Genomic DNA, 17,132 nt, shown 5'->3' with positions numbered 1-17,132 from the left:
CTGTTCATGCTCTGTGCCCCTGAGAATCCATCACCCCTTACATTTTCCAAAATAGCATACTTGCTTGAAAAGGGTACAGCCACAGAAGACACTGCACTCTTGGAGTTAACTCATCTGTGTGACTGTATCTGAGACGTTCCCCCCTTCCTATAACTGCCATCCATCACTTACTGTTGAAAATTCCTCATTGCTTCTAACTGTCTCTCCAACCGATCCATTCGGACTGATAAGATTCGCAACCAACAGCATTTATTGCAGATATAATCTGCAGTAACTCAAACTCTCTCATCTTACAAGAAGCAAATATCACTCTACTAAAGGGCATTTTTGTTCCTTCACAATCTACAGACGCAGAAAATAACACCGTCATATTCCTCTACAAAACACTGCCCCAGGTTAAATTAATAGCTACGGCTTATATTTTAAGTTTAATCAAGAGACATATCTCCAAAAACATATCAAGAAAAAACCCACTCTACTCACTACTGCAGACTTTCTGTAGGCCACACTTAAAACAACAATTCACGTATCTGATTCTGTGCTGTGAACTTCACCCAACAGTTCCTCCAAGATCAGTTATGAATTGCATGGTTTGTTAATTTTCCCAGACGCACTCCGATGTCCAGTGATACATGAATTTAAATAGCAAAAGGTAGTAACTGTGCAGGTACACTGTGGTGTCAGTTTCTTTTTCTCTCTCTCCTGCACTTCCTTTGTCTGTTCTTCTCCCTTTTAAAACTGTTGTTTTGACTTTTTTCCCCCCAAAGTTCCAAAACAATGCAACAGCATATGAAACAGTAATTGCTGCTCCTTGAATTCGAGGAAACCACCTCCAGCACCTAAAATACCTCAAAAAAAGAGCAACTGGTGCAGCCAGAAATCTTTCCCGTCCTCCATCTTTTATTTAATGCAAAGCTGCATTATTTAAGTGATTTATGCTGTAATTAAAATATAGCAGTGATGGGTATACCCCATGTATTATGTTTCTATTGCTTAGTATTTTTACATTGATTATGTCGACCTCTTGATTACCTGGAATATTTGATCAACTGGCACACTCCTGATCTCATAGATGCCAGATAATAAAATGTTTACTACATATATCAGCTTATAAGGCATTCTGAAACAACTAACTATAAGTTACATTCCATTGTGCACCAAACAAGATTTTTTTAAAATCAATTCAAAACACAAGGGCACTAGATGGTAGGAGACTGCTTATTTTGCATAGAGCTGTGTACGTATTTAACTATATGCATGACAGGTTATGCTTAGTCACAATCCTGAAGCGAAGGTTTGTGTAACATTTACTCACCATTAGCAAGACTCCTATTTGGCATAAAATAATTTTAATAAAAGGCTACGTGCATATAAAAATGTAAGAGTTTATTAGGAGGAACAGCAAACAGTTCGCATTACCTTTTTGAAAAGAATGACAAAGTTTCACTTTTCTTCTTCCTTGGTTCAACGTTCTTAGATCAGCAATTCATGAGCTGTCCCGATTATCTAATGTAGGTATGATGAGCTGAATTGTGGAAGATATGCAGTATAAGACACGTCTGATCAGCTGACAAAACATTGCCAGTGAAAGATTGGGGAGCTTTAAAATTGGATCCCCATTATCAGTAGAATAAGTTCAACCACTAGATGGCAACAAGTGGAAGAATACAGTACCTGTACTTGCTGTAATAGTGAATACAAAAAGAACTTAAAGCTATATAAACAAGCCTTTACATTTAGAATACAGATTCTCTACCACACAATCTTAAAACAGAGCCTCTAGATTCTTTTTAAAACCAAGTTAAATAATTGTTTGAAAAAAAAGAGAAATATTAAAAGATGTCAGCAGTCACCAGGGGCTTAACCATTACAACGAAACCACAAAAATACTATTTTTTTAAATTAATTTTTGCAAAATGACTGGTCATGGATGATTTTCTTTGAAATGTATGTCACTTCCTATATGTTCTCCATGTTAAATGTTAATCCAGTAGCTGTGCACATTCTCCATGGTGCAAGTAGATTCCCGTTCCATAGTGCCTCACCAATATTAGTCAATTATTTTACCAGTACAGCCATTGCCCTTTACTGCCCTACAACATATCATCTGGCCCAGAAGAGTTGTTAGCCTTCAGTCCTTCAACTGATCAAGTACATGCTCCTCACTGAAAGGATTTCAAATAAAGCTCCATATATTTTGTTGTACTGTACTCACCCTTGTCTGTCCTTTATTTGTAACGAAAGACTAGATTAAATCAAAAGAACTTTATTCTATTTACTAACAGCTATAATTTTGGGTAAGTTTTCTTTGTAGTCCTGAAGTTGTGCGTGACTGTAACAGATGGGATTACATGAATACAAAACACAAAATTTTAACTTTAATTTTTCCCTTTGTTTATTAGTGAATATGAATATAATTTTTTTATTGGAAAAGTGATACCAGAGTGGTTTAGGAATGAGAAAAACCAACAGAGGAACAATTTCAATAAAAACATAATGCAAACACAGAATGATAACTGGTGTCAGAGATCGAAAATTTTCAGTTTTTTATTGCTAATGTAAAACATATCAAAAGCATTTGCATCAATGTACCTTTCAGACTAAAGTATCACTGGACACAAACAAGGCTTTGGGGATCCTCACAGCTTAAGCATCTGCCTCATTATTTGCTACATGAAAAGAAAGTTACCAGCTGTCAAGCCAAATTGAACCACTCCCATTCCATCACTGAAAGGGACTATAGAAACATGCTGAAACAGGTCAAGATCACATCACACATATACTGGATCAGATTTATAAAGTTGCTCAAGCTTGGAAATGTTACATTCTAATAAATAATTTCTTTCCCTTCTCAAACCAAATTTACAAGGCACATTTTGTTCAGATTCAATCCAAATTAAATCTCAACTCACATTAAAAAACCTTTTTGTAAATATTTCAAAATTTGCAAGACAATTATTAAATTCAAAGTTTAACTTTAAGAGAGATCCATGCAAAGTCAGCAACTGTTACAAATCTAACACCTTTAAAGTGGATCTGCAACTTTTTCTTTTTCTGCATTGGGTAGGTGTCCATGATTTTGAACTGAAATATGAATAAATGAGTTTATTGTATTTATAAAAGATGTGTTTTGCCCGATGATAGAACTTTGGACTTCCTATTCCACTAGCTAATGGAGTACAATTGCCACCACCAAATAGTTACCTTACAAATCTCCTAATATTACCTTAATTAGGAGTGTGGCTGTAAGTGAAATTTCAAAAGCTTACGTAAAGGCAGGGTTGACTGTGCCATGTCCTTGCACTCAAATACCGCAACCAATCATTAACAGCTAGTGAGATTTTTCTCCTTTTATACTTGCCTCCTGTATTCACAGATCTTCCCATTGAAAACTGTGTCAAACTGAATGTAATATACATTCCTGACCAATTGTACCTTATACCCTTCTAATTTATAATTTGAACCATTTTGACTGGAAAATCTGTTACTATAGACATATGAAGAAAATAAAATCATGGCTTTGGAGATTGGCTAGTTGAAAAATAAAAAAAAATTGTGCTGGGTAATTTTTTTTTAAAACACTGCACCGATAATTGGTTAGATAATAGTGCCTGTATATTTGGGGACAGTACATAAAAACCTTATTAATATTCAGCCACACTTCTAAAAGACCAATTTCAAGAAACCAATTTCAAGAAAACATGCAAGAAATTCATAAATAGGAAGTTCAGAAATTATTTTCCACTAGCCAATGGGATAAACATTGAACCTTTGCGGAGGAACTCTTTCAATTCAATGAATGAAAGGAAATTTAAAAATAATCTCATTTTGACATTTACCCCTTCTTTGAAAATAAAATCCACATTATAGCATTTTGCTGCTCTGTGTGTACTATTTAACTGCTGTTAAATAATCAGTATATGGGAAAGGTTGACATAATTCAGATCAGTAATACTGAATATATTCTGCAAAATTTGGATATAGATGGGAAGCAAATTACTATCAGTGCAACTTCCACTTTTGACCAGTTGTTGCACTTACTAGTTATTTGCCAGCATTAATTTGTTGACAATACAGTATTTTCCTTTGCAGATATCTCAGAAACCAACATCTATAACCAATTTTAGTGGATATCAGATGCAAGTATTATTATCCAGATTACTAGATTTTTCAGGTTGAAAGAAGATGTATAGATCAGTCTCAAAAGGTATGCGCCAGTATGATGTCCAGCAATAGTCTTAACCCTTACTTCATAACCCAACTTACGCAATTTGTTAAAATAAATCAGAATTTAGTCTTGGAATCCTGATAAGCACCTGGCATTTCCAAATCTGCTAAATAGTTGGCAGGTGCTGGAAGTTCAAGTAAATTGTAAAAATATTATTCCTGGTTTGTCACTTCTGCATTCACAAAGCTAATTTTCAATTCAGTTTAATTTACAGAAAATTTACAGGATAACAAACTCAAATTCAAAGATCCTGTGTAACCAATTTTGGAAACACCACAAAACCAGTTTCTGATCAAGATAGATTCTGTACACTAAATACAAGAAATTGATCAACATTTTCATTTCAAAAAAGCAGACATTTTAAAAGGTGTTAACTTGGAGTATCCCTTGTTACACTAGCTTGCAATGCATTTCCATCAAGTTCAGACTGCTTCTACCCACCTGTTCACTGTGTTAGCCATCCAGCCACAGGAGCAATTAGAATGATAAGGATATTATCACTTGAGTTTTACAAGAACAAATCGCATGCCACTTTTGGACAGAACAGCTACTTCAAAATATCAAAAAAAACTGGACTTGGCCATAGTGCAGATTCAGCCCTGAAATGTACCAAAGGGATGTTTCCACCATTCCAATCCCTAACCTTTCCTATCCAAAAAACAAAAATTAGAAAAATATAGCTCCAGAAATAGGACATCTTGTAAAAAGAGGAAAATGAGGTTACAACTATTTACAAATAAATACAAATTTAATTGTCACTTTCTGCCCCTTTTTCTTATACAATTTACTATCATCTTTGGGCTGCAATTAGATATACATGCAAAAATAAAACAGATGGTCACAGACAGACCTTGATAAATATTTTCATCCATCCCCATGACTCAGAATTAAATTGGGAATTGAAACAGGAACAGAAGACAAAGACACAATAACTATCATGTCTACACTCAACTGTTAAACCACTGAAGCATTTGAGGAACCATCCATTGATGAGAGTGTTAAGATGCTTCTGTCATTAGTGTAGCAAGGATCAAGGTCGCTCCAACATCTAAAGAAAAAAATTGACAATTTGGTATGTACACTGTAATGTGGAAATTATGCAAATATAAAAAAAAAAGTTAAGAATTTAACCAGTCAATATTACAATTTTTACGCCAGACACTAATGAACCAAAAGCATTTAAATTAGCCAAAAGACAGAAATTAACAATTTTAGCATGAACTTTCTTGATAAAATACAAATTGCACTTTTGAATTAAAACTTAGGAAATTCCTATTAGCTCATAAAATTTTAAGACAGTGTTGATATGCTACCTCTGACTGGTTAACCAATTTATTCTAATTCTTTGAAAAGGAAAACAATTCTCACAAAATTAATTGATTACAAATATAATACTAGATTAAAAAAAATCACAGGAGGTATTCACTTTGAAGAGGGTTGAAACTTTCTTCAAAATGTTTCAATTTCTATATAAATGTTTTTAAAACTCAAAGTATTAATAAAGTCTCAAAGTACGCAAAACATGAACATAACCTGTGTAACTCAATTTGTTATTCAGACTTTTAAATCGATAACTTAACTGAATGAATTGTGTAGGCTAACCTGTTTTAAAATGGAGAAATCTCAACGAAGGCCCATAGGTCAGAACACCAAAGTTGAAAAGAGGAAAGAACAGGAGATAAGACAAGTCAGGTGATGCTAAAGTAAAGATTTAAAACTTGCAGATGCCAAAGAAAGCCAAATCAACGGAGGTCTTCTGAAGTTGCGAGGTACAGAGAAAGAGTGAATAATATTACAGAATGTTGGGACAACTCAATTTCAATATGGAAAGGAACTATTTAGAATGCTTGGGAAGAACGAGAGAGAGAAATATAGAAAAACCACACAGTGTAAGAAATAATACCATAAACCATCATTGAGAAAATACTGTTTGGTCCAACAAGTCCACATATTCCAAACAAAAAACTCACACACTAATTGTTAGCTGACAACTTCAATTTACAGAATTAGTTTTATGCATAAAAGTTTCAACCTCCAAAAGAAAGAAACAACTCCATCATATTCATCCTCTGGTCTATTCAGTCCTAGACTGATGCGTTCCATCACCCCCAACAAGACAGGGGCAAAAATATCTAAGTTATTCTGGGCTCAGTTGTAGCACGCTTCAGTCAGATGTTCGTGGATGCAAGCTTAACATTAGTGACTTGAACCCATAAATAGTGTCAGTGCACTATTGAAGAACTTTGTCATCGCATTGTCTGAAATGCCTTTATAAAACAGTGAATCCTGCCTGCCATTCAGATGGGTGCAAAAAATTCCTTGATTTTTGAAAAGGAGAAGGGAATTTACTCAAAGTTATCTTATTACGATTTGTGCAATTTTGCTGAATGGGAATTGGTGTCTCAGAATAACTTCAATGGCTAGGAACACAGCTTACTGATGTAAAAAGATTTGTGAAAAAGCAAGGCCTTTGCTTCTTTATTTGATCATTTCTATTTGTACACCAATAGCTCTATTTCTAAAAGCAGCTATGAGAATTCATTTAGAGCAACAAAAATTAAAAATACTTTACATTTTTAAAAGAATATGGAATATTCACTGGTCCCTCCACTGAAAACGATCAAATTACGATCATAAAATTAACAAAAAAGTTAAAAGAACCAATGTTTTCCTTTTGCTGTGTATTTTCAGTCTCCAAACATTTTAATGGGACAAACCACAGCTAATTTACAAAATGGAAAATTGATTCCAGAAAAAGTTAAAAACATTGACTACTGACTGCTTTAAAAAGTAATTCCCGTCAAAAATCTAATGCTTCACATCAGTAAACTTGCATTAGAAACACAATCTGCTTACTTTGCAAACCAATGCGCTTAGAATTATCCTTTAAGCACAAACATGACTTAGCAAAGAAAATGATAAAAGAAATTAGGATGAACATTTGAATAGAATGGATGCTTTAAAAAAAATCAATTAATGAAATGATAAGATTTGAATCTCAACTTGTGATATTAAAGATAGTGATACTGCACACAATTACAGTACCAGCACACCCTTCCAAGATTTAAGCTCTTTCATTTGCTCAAGTTAACCAGCAAGAATATCTGGCTGCTTTAGAAAAGTTGGTGAAGCATAGCAAGATATTCTTTTTCATACAATGACAGGACAAATAAATTGCCAACGTAGATTTAGCTCACTAACTCATTTATATTAAAATTTTCCGCCAAAGCTCATTCAATGCTGGCCATTTTATAAAAGGTAAACGTGCTTAGATTGTGCTCTATCATATCACTTTGTTGGATAACCATATGCAAAGTAATTGAGCCTTTGTTAAGCATATAGGTGCTTTGTAAACAGCAACTCAAAATAAAAATGAACTAGTACAAAAGGCACCACACAAGTTCTCCACAGAAATTTACAACTAAGATAAAACTGAAAATATTTCAAAATTAGGAGATATAGACTTGGAAGTTATTAGTTGGAAACAATTATTAATTAACAGAGGAAAGCAACCTCAACATAAACCTGAAGATCCACATAACCATAACAGTTTGAAAGCTCCCATTTGGAAAAAAATCTGATCATTTAGACAAACTAAAGAATGACAGGAAACTCTCACTTACACTCAACACAAACAGCAGACAATATAAAATATTTTGATAACTAATAATTTCAGTTAACTTTGTCTTAACGCTGAAATTAATCGTGCTCGCCAGTCCTGTTGCAAATTTAAGTGTTTCTCCCAACATTTTAAAATATTTTAGAAACAGGAACAGTCTTTAGTTTTATCAAGGCACACCTACAGCTGTTCTATACATCAACAGTAGCAGGGCCCTCATGTTCAAGTTTGTAAGGGAAATGCTTGCAGCACAATCTACTTAGAGAAATTCCACACCTGTTAACTCGCAAGGGTTTGCACCTTCCCATTATTTGATCTAGTATTCTTCTAAGAGGTGAACATACTGTTTCTCCTCTTGAGTAACAGCAGATCGATTCCATACAGGTGATGCCAGAATTGGGTTCCATGAGCTACAGGACAGAAGTAATAAAATTATTTGCAAGAAACATGGTGTTCAATGACATACACTTACAGTCATTACTTACAAATATAATGAATAATTAAGGTATTATTTTGCTATATATATTTACTTTGGACTCTTGTGTATTTAGGTTTGTGAATTATCATTTAACTTTTTATTATGTTTAAGTTGCAATTAAATAAATGAACCAGCAGTTGAGACCTTTTTGGAATAGACTCTCAAAATCTAATTTGTAATGACAATTCAACCGCTGTTGATTACTTCAAGTCCTGAGCTGGACTTTATGATAAGACATCTCATCATGGACTGGAAGAATGAAAAACAAAAGGGTTGGTGATATAGAACCACCAACAAGCATCTCACTCTATAAATGAGTACTTCAAATGGAGACTCATTAACAAAGGACTTTGTTCAGAATGACTCTGTGTGTGTGAAGGAAAGTATCTTGAAGGAAGAAGAAATCTGATACAACGAGAAGACAACCATTTGAATTAAACAATAACACATGAAACTTATGCTCTCTATAATATTTACAAATGCACATATTTGTATTGAACAATTCACAATGCATTATGCTCAAGTCAGATACGGTTCAAAAACCATTTAACCAGAAACATTAACCAAAATAAGTGTAGCTCTCAATCATGAGATATAATAACAAGTACATTGCTAAGTCTGATGATAACTTGAAGTACATGCCAGATAAGTTACTAACATCTTATAAACAAACATCTAATCGTTCAAATTTGGGTTGCTCCTTTACCAAGAAATCCACACTGGCTGTTAATTGGGGAGGAGAGGAAATTAACTAAGTCCAAAGGTGAGGAGTATAGATGATTCCAGAAGTGGAGACATTTACAACAAAATTCTATCAAAAAGAAATATAATACCACTCTTAACACAAACCCACATTCTATAGGTGCCAACAAAATGCAATTAAACCATCGAACTCTGGCATTCCCCATATATCATATGCAATTAGATCATTCTTATACTTTGCAGAAAGCAACTGAGAACATTGTCCCAGTAAGAAATTTGAATCCCACACAATCAAAAATATACCTTCACACATTTGGAGCCCATTGCAAAAGCAGAAGTAAAGATAGACTCAAAGAGAGATTACAAGGAAGGAAAAGGCACAAGGTAACTTATGTAGAAAATCTGTTAGTTTTGAAGCATTATACTGCAAGCAAACTGATATACTTTCATTAACTCAACTTCACACAGAAATCAAAATTAACACAGAAACCGCTGCAGTATCCAAGGGATTGGGGTTTGGAGCTTGGAAGACCAATGCTCTTTTTTTCAGGAGGACATCATTTAATTATACTTTTGAGCCCCAGTCTGTTAATGAAATGAAGTGTTTAAAAAGATAATATAATATAATTATTGATATTCAGAGGGATTTAAAAGTGTCCTGCTATACAAATCACAGAGTTAACTTGAACGTAGAGCAAGGAATTAGGAATGCAAATGAGATGTTAGTCTTTCTTGGAAGTGCAAGAGTAAGGAAGTCTTGCTCAAAGTATTATTGGGCTGAGGGGAGACATCAGCTGGATTATTGCTGTGTGTTTTGTTCTCAGCTAAAGCAGGATATACATACTTAGGTGAGATACAACAAAGGCTTAACAGATTGATTCCACAAATTAAGAGAATGTCCTGGGAAGAAATAGAGTACAATAGGTAAACACCCTCTGGAGTTGCAAGAAAGAAATGTTCTCAGTGAAAAGCATAATGCTCAGAGAGCTTGACACGGTTGCAGCTGAGGGGGTTTCTCCTGGGCATAAGCATTTTTGGAATTCTTCATGCCAGAGACTGTTTCCTCAGTTAGGTAAAAACAAGGACTGCAGATGCTGGAAACCAGATTCTAGTTTAGAGTGGTGCTGGAAAAGCACAGCAGTTCAGACAGCATCCGAGGAGCAGGAAAAATCGATGTTTCAGGCAAAAGCCCTTCATCAGAAATATTAGAATGAGTTAGAATGAGTTACTTAGTGGCTCCAAACCACTAGGAAGATAGCCACGTTTTTTAAAAAATCTCCAGTTAATGATTTCTCTAACGATCACGCCCAAAAGAGAAAAAAAATTGCTTAGCTTTTAAAAAAAGTCATGAACACAAAGCTAAATTCCTGTTTGTTTCAACTAACAAACATTTCATTTCAACAGAAAAACATATAACTCATGCAATTTCCTGAGACAACTGCAACAATTATATGCCAAGATATGACATTTGCCCAATCATCTGTGATTCCAATGGAAACAAATCAATATTGAAAAAAATTCTTCTATGAAGCACTCCATGAACTTTTGCTGCACTGGTACCGCTTCTCAATTAGATATTTACCATTTTGTCATTATTGATTTGGGAGCCTTGAAGGTGAGGGTTAATAAGGTACTTGATCTTGGAACATCAGATGCCAGTTAAGCTTTCTCTCTCACATTGAGTACTTCCTGAAAGTAGACACTGGAATTGTATGACACTACTTCATTGGATGTTCCATGTCTAACATGGAACAGAATTTGGAACACTTGTTCTAAATCAAAAAGCAAACTTCACACACAAAGGATTCAACACATCAACTGTATTAGATCCTAGTGATCATGCTAAGGAATGAAAGAATCCTTTGAGTTAATATTCATAAAATCAAAACTGCTACCCTTATTTGGTCCAGCCTACGTGTGACTCCAGACCCACAGCATTGTGGTTGACTCTGGGCAATTAGGGATGGGCAATAAATGTTGGCCGAACCAATATCACCCATATCCCATGAATACAATTTTTAAAAATGACTTATCAGGTACTGAATCAGTCCATGCCCAAATAGCAAGATATGGGCAACATTCAGACATTTAAAAAACAATCAAATCATGGGATTGTGGACATTGGTGGCTGACTAAGATTTATTGAATTCCCTGAGTTGCTATTAAACTGTGGCTTACTAGGCCATTTCAGAAGAGAGTTGAGAGTCAACTAAATAGGGTCTGGAGTCACATGTGGGCCAGACCATTGAGGATAGTAGATTTCCTTCTCTGAAGGACAGAGCCAGATGGGTTTTTCTGGCAACCAACAATGGCTTCATGATCATTAGCAGATTCTAATTCTACCACCTATATTCAAATTCTACCATCTGGCATAGTAGAATTCATACCCAGGTCCCTGGAACATTAGCTAGGTTTCTGGATTAAACTTGGACTATACCACCAGGCCACTGCCTCCTCTTCACAGTCCACAAGCAGTAGGCAATGATCATTTCTTTGATTCAATTGCATTATCATTGTTGAACCTCCCAAGTGCCAGCATCTAGAGGGTGAAGGGCTTATTGACCAGAAATTGAACTGGTCAGCCATATGAATGCCGTGGTCACAAAGGCAGGTCAAAAGTTGTGAATTTCGACGAATGTAACACGTCTTCCGACTACCCAAAGCATGCCCACAGCTTACAAAGGCACATATCAGGAATGGTCTTCACACACATGAACAGGATGTAATGATGCACAACTCAACAAGCAGTTGTTGGTTGGCACTCCATCCACCACCATTTTCACAGCCTGAATCATGAACACAATGCCAACAATGAGCACTGAAGCAACTGGTCAAGCCTCATTCAATAGCTGTGTCCAGATCCCCATGATCTGTTAGGAAATGCAACAGATACATGGGAACATCATCTGCAAGCTCCATTCCATGCTATAGATCATTCTGACTTTGAACTATATCACCATTCTTTTACCATCACTGAAGCAAAGTCCTGGAACTCCTTTCGTGAGAGCACTTTGGGTGCACTAACAATGCATGGATTGCAGTGGTTCAAGAAGACAGCTCACTATCACCTTTTTTGAAAGTTGTAAGGGGTGAGTAGTGAATGGTGATCAAATCAGTGATCCCAACATCTCATAGAAGACAAAACAAACTCCGACAGGAGGAAGACCAAATATTGAGCTGCACTCTCACTTGCATTTTCAACAATTGCTATGTTTGTCTCAGATTTAAAATACAAGCTTTCAAAAAAAAGTGTGATTTCTTTATGTCCACCTCTAAACGTTCAGTCACCTGACCTAGTGTTGCTATTTGGTTCCATTTAAATTGCGTCAGATCAGCATTTGGGGCATTTTGTAACATTAAATAAGCTACACAGATGTTGTTGCTATTGTTTCATTCAATTAGATCACAGTGAAGGAAGACATTCAGGTGGGTATAAAAAAACACATTGTATCAGAAAGCTCATTAAAAGACTATGCAACTTTTGCAAACATTTTCAGCAGTTTCTGGTCGTTGCAAGATCAAACATTCAACCAGCGTCAGTATCGTATCAATTTTCTACTTGTTCATTTAGACTCTGTCTCTGTTCAAAATATCTTTTAGTATTTACACCTCTGAAATGAACTGAAGGAATTAAAATAGTCTAATAGCTGTAATAACAAACCTACAGAGCAACTCATTGCGTCAATGTAAAATTTGCCTCATCATAATTCTGACTGACCCAGTTAAAGATAGAATGCATACAGATTTTAGTTGCTTTTTCACAAACATCAAGTCGACAGCTGTGAAGAGGTTGACAAAATCGTGGCAATATTGGGCCAGATTCTATATAAAAAATAGCAGGCTAAATTACTCACTTTTATTAATGTATAAATTGGCTAATGATCTCCAGCAATTTGTATTTGCATAATGAGTAAATGAAGAAGTTGCTATTGGAAGTGCTTTTCTATTAGAGTTGCCCACTGAAACGCCTAGATCAGCATGAAGTCATTACACTTACCTGAGCATAAGCACTAAACCAATATAATTAGCGTGGTGCATCCCAGGAAATGCCCTTTAAATGGTGTGGAATTCTTTAATTGAGTTAGACCTTTTTCCCTATTGGTGCATGGCATTGAAATTGGTCAATGAAAATTTATTCATGTTTATTAGCCTTCAAAATTACAACTGCTCATAAGCCTTAGAAATGACAGGACAATCAGCTTGGGTTGGTGCTTTGGTTGAAAGTGTCTTCAGGGAATGTTTTAGCTTCTTAATTGATATGCAGTCTTTGTTCTGAAAACGTACACAGATTTTGTTATTTTAGTTCTGAGCTTTGAACATTAAAGGTCACCATTGGAATTTAGCTGGATCTATAAGTAATTGAATGATAACAGTTTTGGGCAGTGCCAAGGATGGAACAATTTGCAGGTGAGAACACTGGGGAAGAGTGACCAATTGCCTAATTCACAGAATCCCTAGAGTGTGGAATCAACCATTTGGCCCACTGAGTCCACAGCAACCCGCCAAAAGAGCATCCCACCTGGACCCCCTTCCCCCGATTCCATCCTTGTAACTCTGAATTTCCCATGGCTAATCCACCTAACCTGCATATCTTTAGACTGTGGGAGGAAACTGCAGCACCAGGAGCAAACCCATGCAGACATTCTATGCTATTCTATGCTGAGATTTAGATTAACAATGGAGACCAACAAGTAGCCTAAAGTAGAACTTAAAAATGACATTATCAGAAGGATCTACTCTGGTAAAACAGAAATTAGGTTGACAGGAAAAGCTGTAACATAACCAATCGTTAAGAGAACAATGGGGGGGGGCATGTTGAAAGATCAATAAAACAAAGTAAAATAGGTTATGATGCACATTAATGTATTCAAGTGTGAACTGTACCAAAAACAGTGAGGGGGTTGGTGGGGGGGGGGGGGGGGGGGTGGAAGAAAGATTGAGAAGTAAAATTATATGGTAAACAGAAAAAAAAGTTATCAATTACAACTAAAGAGAATTGAAAATCATCTACCAGTATAGAACACCATAGAAACGTTATGGCACAAACAAAGGTAAAGAGGATAAAGGAGGTGTGGCGCAGGGCAAGGATGTAATGTTTAATGAGTACTCTGTAGCAGTGTTAACCAAGAGGATTCTGACAATACATTGGTAAAAAATGCAGATAGTACAGCCAAAGCACACAAACCCACTAACACTCTCAAACACAAACTTAAAAGACCCATTACAACCCATGAACAAAACCAACGTCATCTATAAAATTCCATGCAAGGACTGCCACAAACACTACGTAGGACAAACGGGAAGAAAATTAGCCACCAGGATACACGAACACCAGCTAGCCACAAAAAGACACGACCCTCTCTCCCTCGTAGCCCTGCACACGGAAAAAAAAACCCACCATTTCGACTGGGACAACACTTCTATCCTGGGACAGGCTAAACAAAAACATGCCAGAGAATTCCTAGAGGCTGGGCGCTCTAACCACAACGTCATAAACAAACACATAGATCCAGATGCCATCTAACAACTCCTCAGAAAACGAACAGGAAATGACATCACCACAAACCCCAGGAACCCCATCCAGGAGAAAGATATAAATAGAAAGCAGAAGACAACAGCTTCGCTTCACTTGGAGGTCGCCACTGAAGATGTTACCTATCCAGATAGGATATCAAACCTACAGCTCAGTGAGCAAACCTACACCCTAAAGCTAATAAGTGAAAATTGATAAGATTAGATTACTTACAGTGTGGAAACAGGCCCTTCGGCCCAACAAGTCCACACCGCCCCGCCGAAGCGCAACCCACCCATACCCCTACATCTACCCCTTACCTAACACTACGGGCAATTTAGCATGGCCAATTCACCTGACCTGCACATCTTTGGACTGTGGGAGGAAACCGGAGCACCCGGAGGAAACCCACGCAGACACGGGGAGAACGTGCAAACTCCACAGTCAGTCGCCTGAGGCGGGAATTGAACCCAGATAAAGGAGATGATGAAAAAGTTTAATATGTTTGGAGAGCGACAAATGTGAAAACCTTAGTCAAGAAAGGATAGAAGAACATTCCTAGTAACTACAGGGCAGTCTGGTTGGTGGTGGATTAGGTTTTACAGATAATACAAATCAGAGGAATTAAATCAACAGGTACTTGAAGCTTGAGTTCTTTGGGATAGCGATCATGGATATGGAAATGGGAGATAGGGCTTAATTAAAGTAATTTAACTTTTCAATGACAGGAGAAGATTGATGAAGAGCATGCAATGGTTGTTGAACCAGGGGTTTTAAGAGAAGACTTGACAATGCTAACTAACAAAATTAATGCTCGTGGAATGGTAGGATCAGTGTCAGCTTGGATAAAAGTGGCCCTAGTGACAGAAAATAACATGCTAATATAATTTTTTTTTGACTGCAGTATCGTCAACTATGGCTTCCATTAAGGGTGTATGATATTGGAACACAGCAAACTTCAGAAGTTATTGGTAATACCAAAATTGGAAGTGTGGCTGACTGAACAATATACCAATCACCTGCAATACACACACTGACTGAATAGGCAGATATGTAATAAATTTAAGAGAGAAGTATAAGGTGAAACATTTTAGTGAAAATTGGGCAATAGAAGCAATTAGTACAAGTGTAGGAAAGTGATGTCAAACCTGTATAAAACCCTGAGTAAGCCATAATCAGAATATTGCACAAAATGTGATCACCATACCTTATGAAGGATATATAGGTAGTTAACAAGTTGAAAAAGGGATTTACTAGAACAGTTCCAGGGATAATAGATTTTTGGACAAAGTCTAGTTGGAGAAGCTGAAGTTCTCTTTCAAAGAGAGACAGAATGGGGATTTAGTGGAGGTTTACAAGATTTTGATAAAGGTACACAAAAAAAATGATCCCCATTAGTTGATGATATTAGAGGACAGAGGCTGAAGGTTTTGGATAAGAAATTCCAAGAGGATATGAGGAAGAACTTTATAGAATAAAGAAAAATGCAGCATCTGGTTATGACTTGAAACAGGAAACAAAACTTGGGCAGAGATTTTGGTCTGAAATTGGCAAGCTCAGTGTTGAGTACACAAGGTTTAATGTGCCAAATTGAAAGACAAATCCTCGAGCTGACATTAAGCTTTACTGAAACCCTGCCGTAGGCTGACGGCAGAGAGAGGGGAAGGTCAAGAATTAAAATGGCAATGATTGGTTATTTGGGGTCATGCTTGCAGGATGAATGAAGGTGTTCTGCAAAGTGGTCGCACAATCTGCACTTAGTCTACTCAATATTTTTCAGGTCATATTATCACTTTTGCTGGGTTGATTACTCATCTTGAAGCATCTTTGAGACAGCAGTTAGGAGTCAATTGGATTGTTAGAAGCTGGGAGGTACAAGTGGGCCAGAGCAAGTAAGATGGTTGATTTCCTTCTTTACATGTCAATAATTAACTGTATGAGTTTTTACAATGATCAGTTTTAATAACAGTAGTTTTGAAACTAGATTTTAAATTCTGGACCATTAATTGAATTTAAATTCCACCAGCTGTGATTGAGTGGTTTGAACTTGTATTTCCAATTCATTAAATTCAGCTTGGCCTCTGGCTTACTACTTCAGTGACATCATCACTGTCACTGTCTTGCCAAATAATGTATGCAAAACTGAGAGCAGCATTCAGAAATCACTCATTCGCTTGAGTTTAAGAGGGTGGGGAAAAATTGAACCTGCTGCACTTAAGGAAAGATGCTACAGGAAAAGGGATTGTGTGATTGAGGAGTAGTCCATGGAAGGAACAATCCTTACAAAATGCTGAGTGTAGAAAGGAGGGGAAAGATGCTTTTGGTGTAGGTGTTACATTGGAAGTGTTGGAAAATTATCCTGGGAAGCAAGGAAAGGGGTGAGAACAGAAATGCAGAAAATGGAATGGACACAGTCCTGAGCTCTGTCACCAATGCAAGAACTGTTGGTTGTGTTAAAACGAAGCATTGACAGCATAGATGTACCCCACAAAATAAAAAGGCAGGCATAGCTAGGACTAATGGCAGTATCCAGAGCAACACCATTTATTTGGAAGAAAGGAGTTTAAAAAGAGTTTGATAAAACGTGAGAATT

At 36.4% G+C, this 17,132-nt stretch overlaps 1 protein-coding gene across 3 annotated transcripts in view; it reads right to left on the bottom strand.

The window, feature by feature from the left end:
• Positions 1–2,522: 2,522 nt before the first annotated feature.
• Positions 2,523–17,132, bottom strand: part of atp11b (ATPase phospholipid transporting 11B) — a 174,629-nt gene continuing 160,019 nt past the window's right edge. For all 3 annotated transcript variants that reach the window (XR_011960884.1, XM_072572445.1, XM_072572446.1), the window contains 2 exons: positions 8,124–8,257; positions 2,523–5,276 (listed from right to left, as the gene is read on the bottom strand). Coding sequence is in view for 2 of the 3 variants with exons in the window: in XM_072572445.1 (XP_072428546.1) it covers positions 5,183–5,276; positions 8,124–8,257 (228 nt within the window). In the remaining variant the exon portion in view is untranslated. The remainder of the gene's footprint in view (positions 5,277–8,123; positions 8,258–17,132) is intronic.

The sequence above is a fragment of the Chiloscyllium punctatum genome, chromosome 6 (assembly GCF_047496795.1).
Source record: "Chiloscyllium punctatum isolate Juve2018m chromosome 6, sChiPun1.3, whole genome shotgun sequence".
Taxonomy (NCBI): domain Eukaryota; kingdom Metazoa; phylum Chordata; class Chondrichthyes; order Orectolobiformes; family Hemiscylliidae; genus Chiloscyllium; species Chiloscyllium punctatum.
The sequence above is the reverse complement of the archived record's forward strand: the minus strand, read 5'-3'. Positions and strand labels throughout refer to the sequence as shown.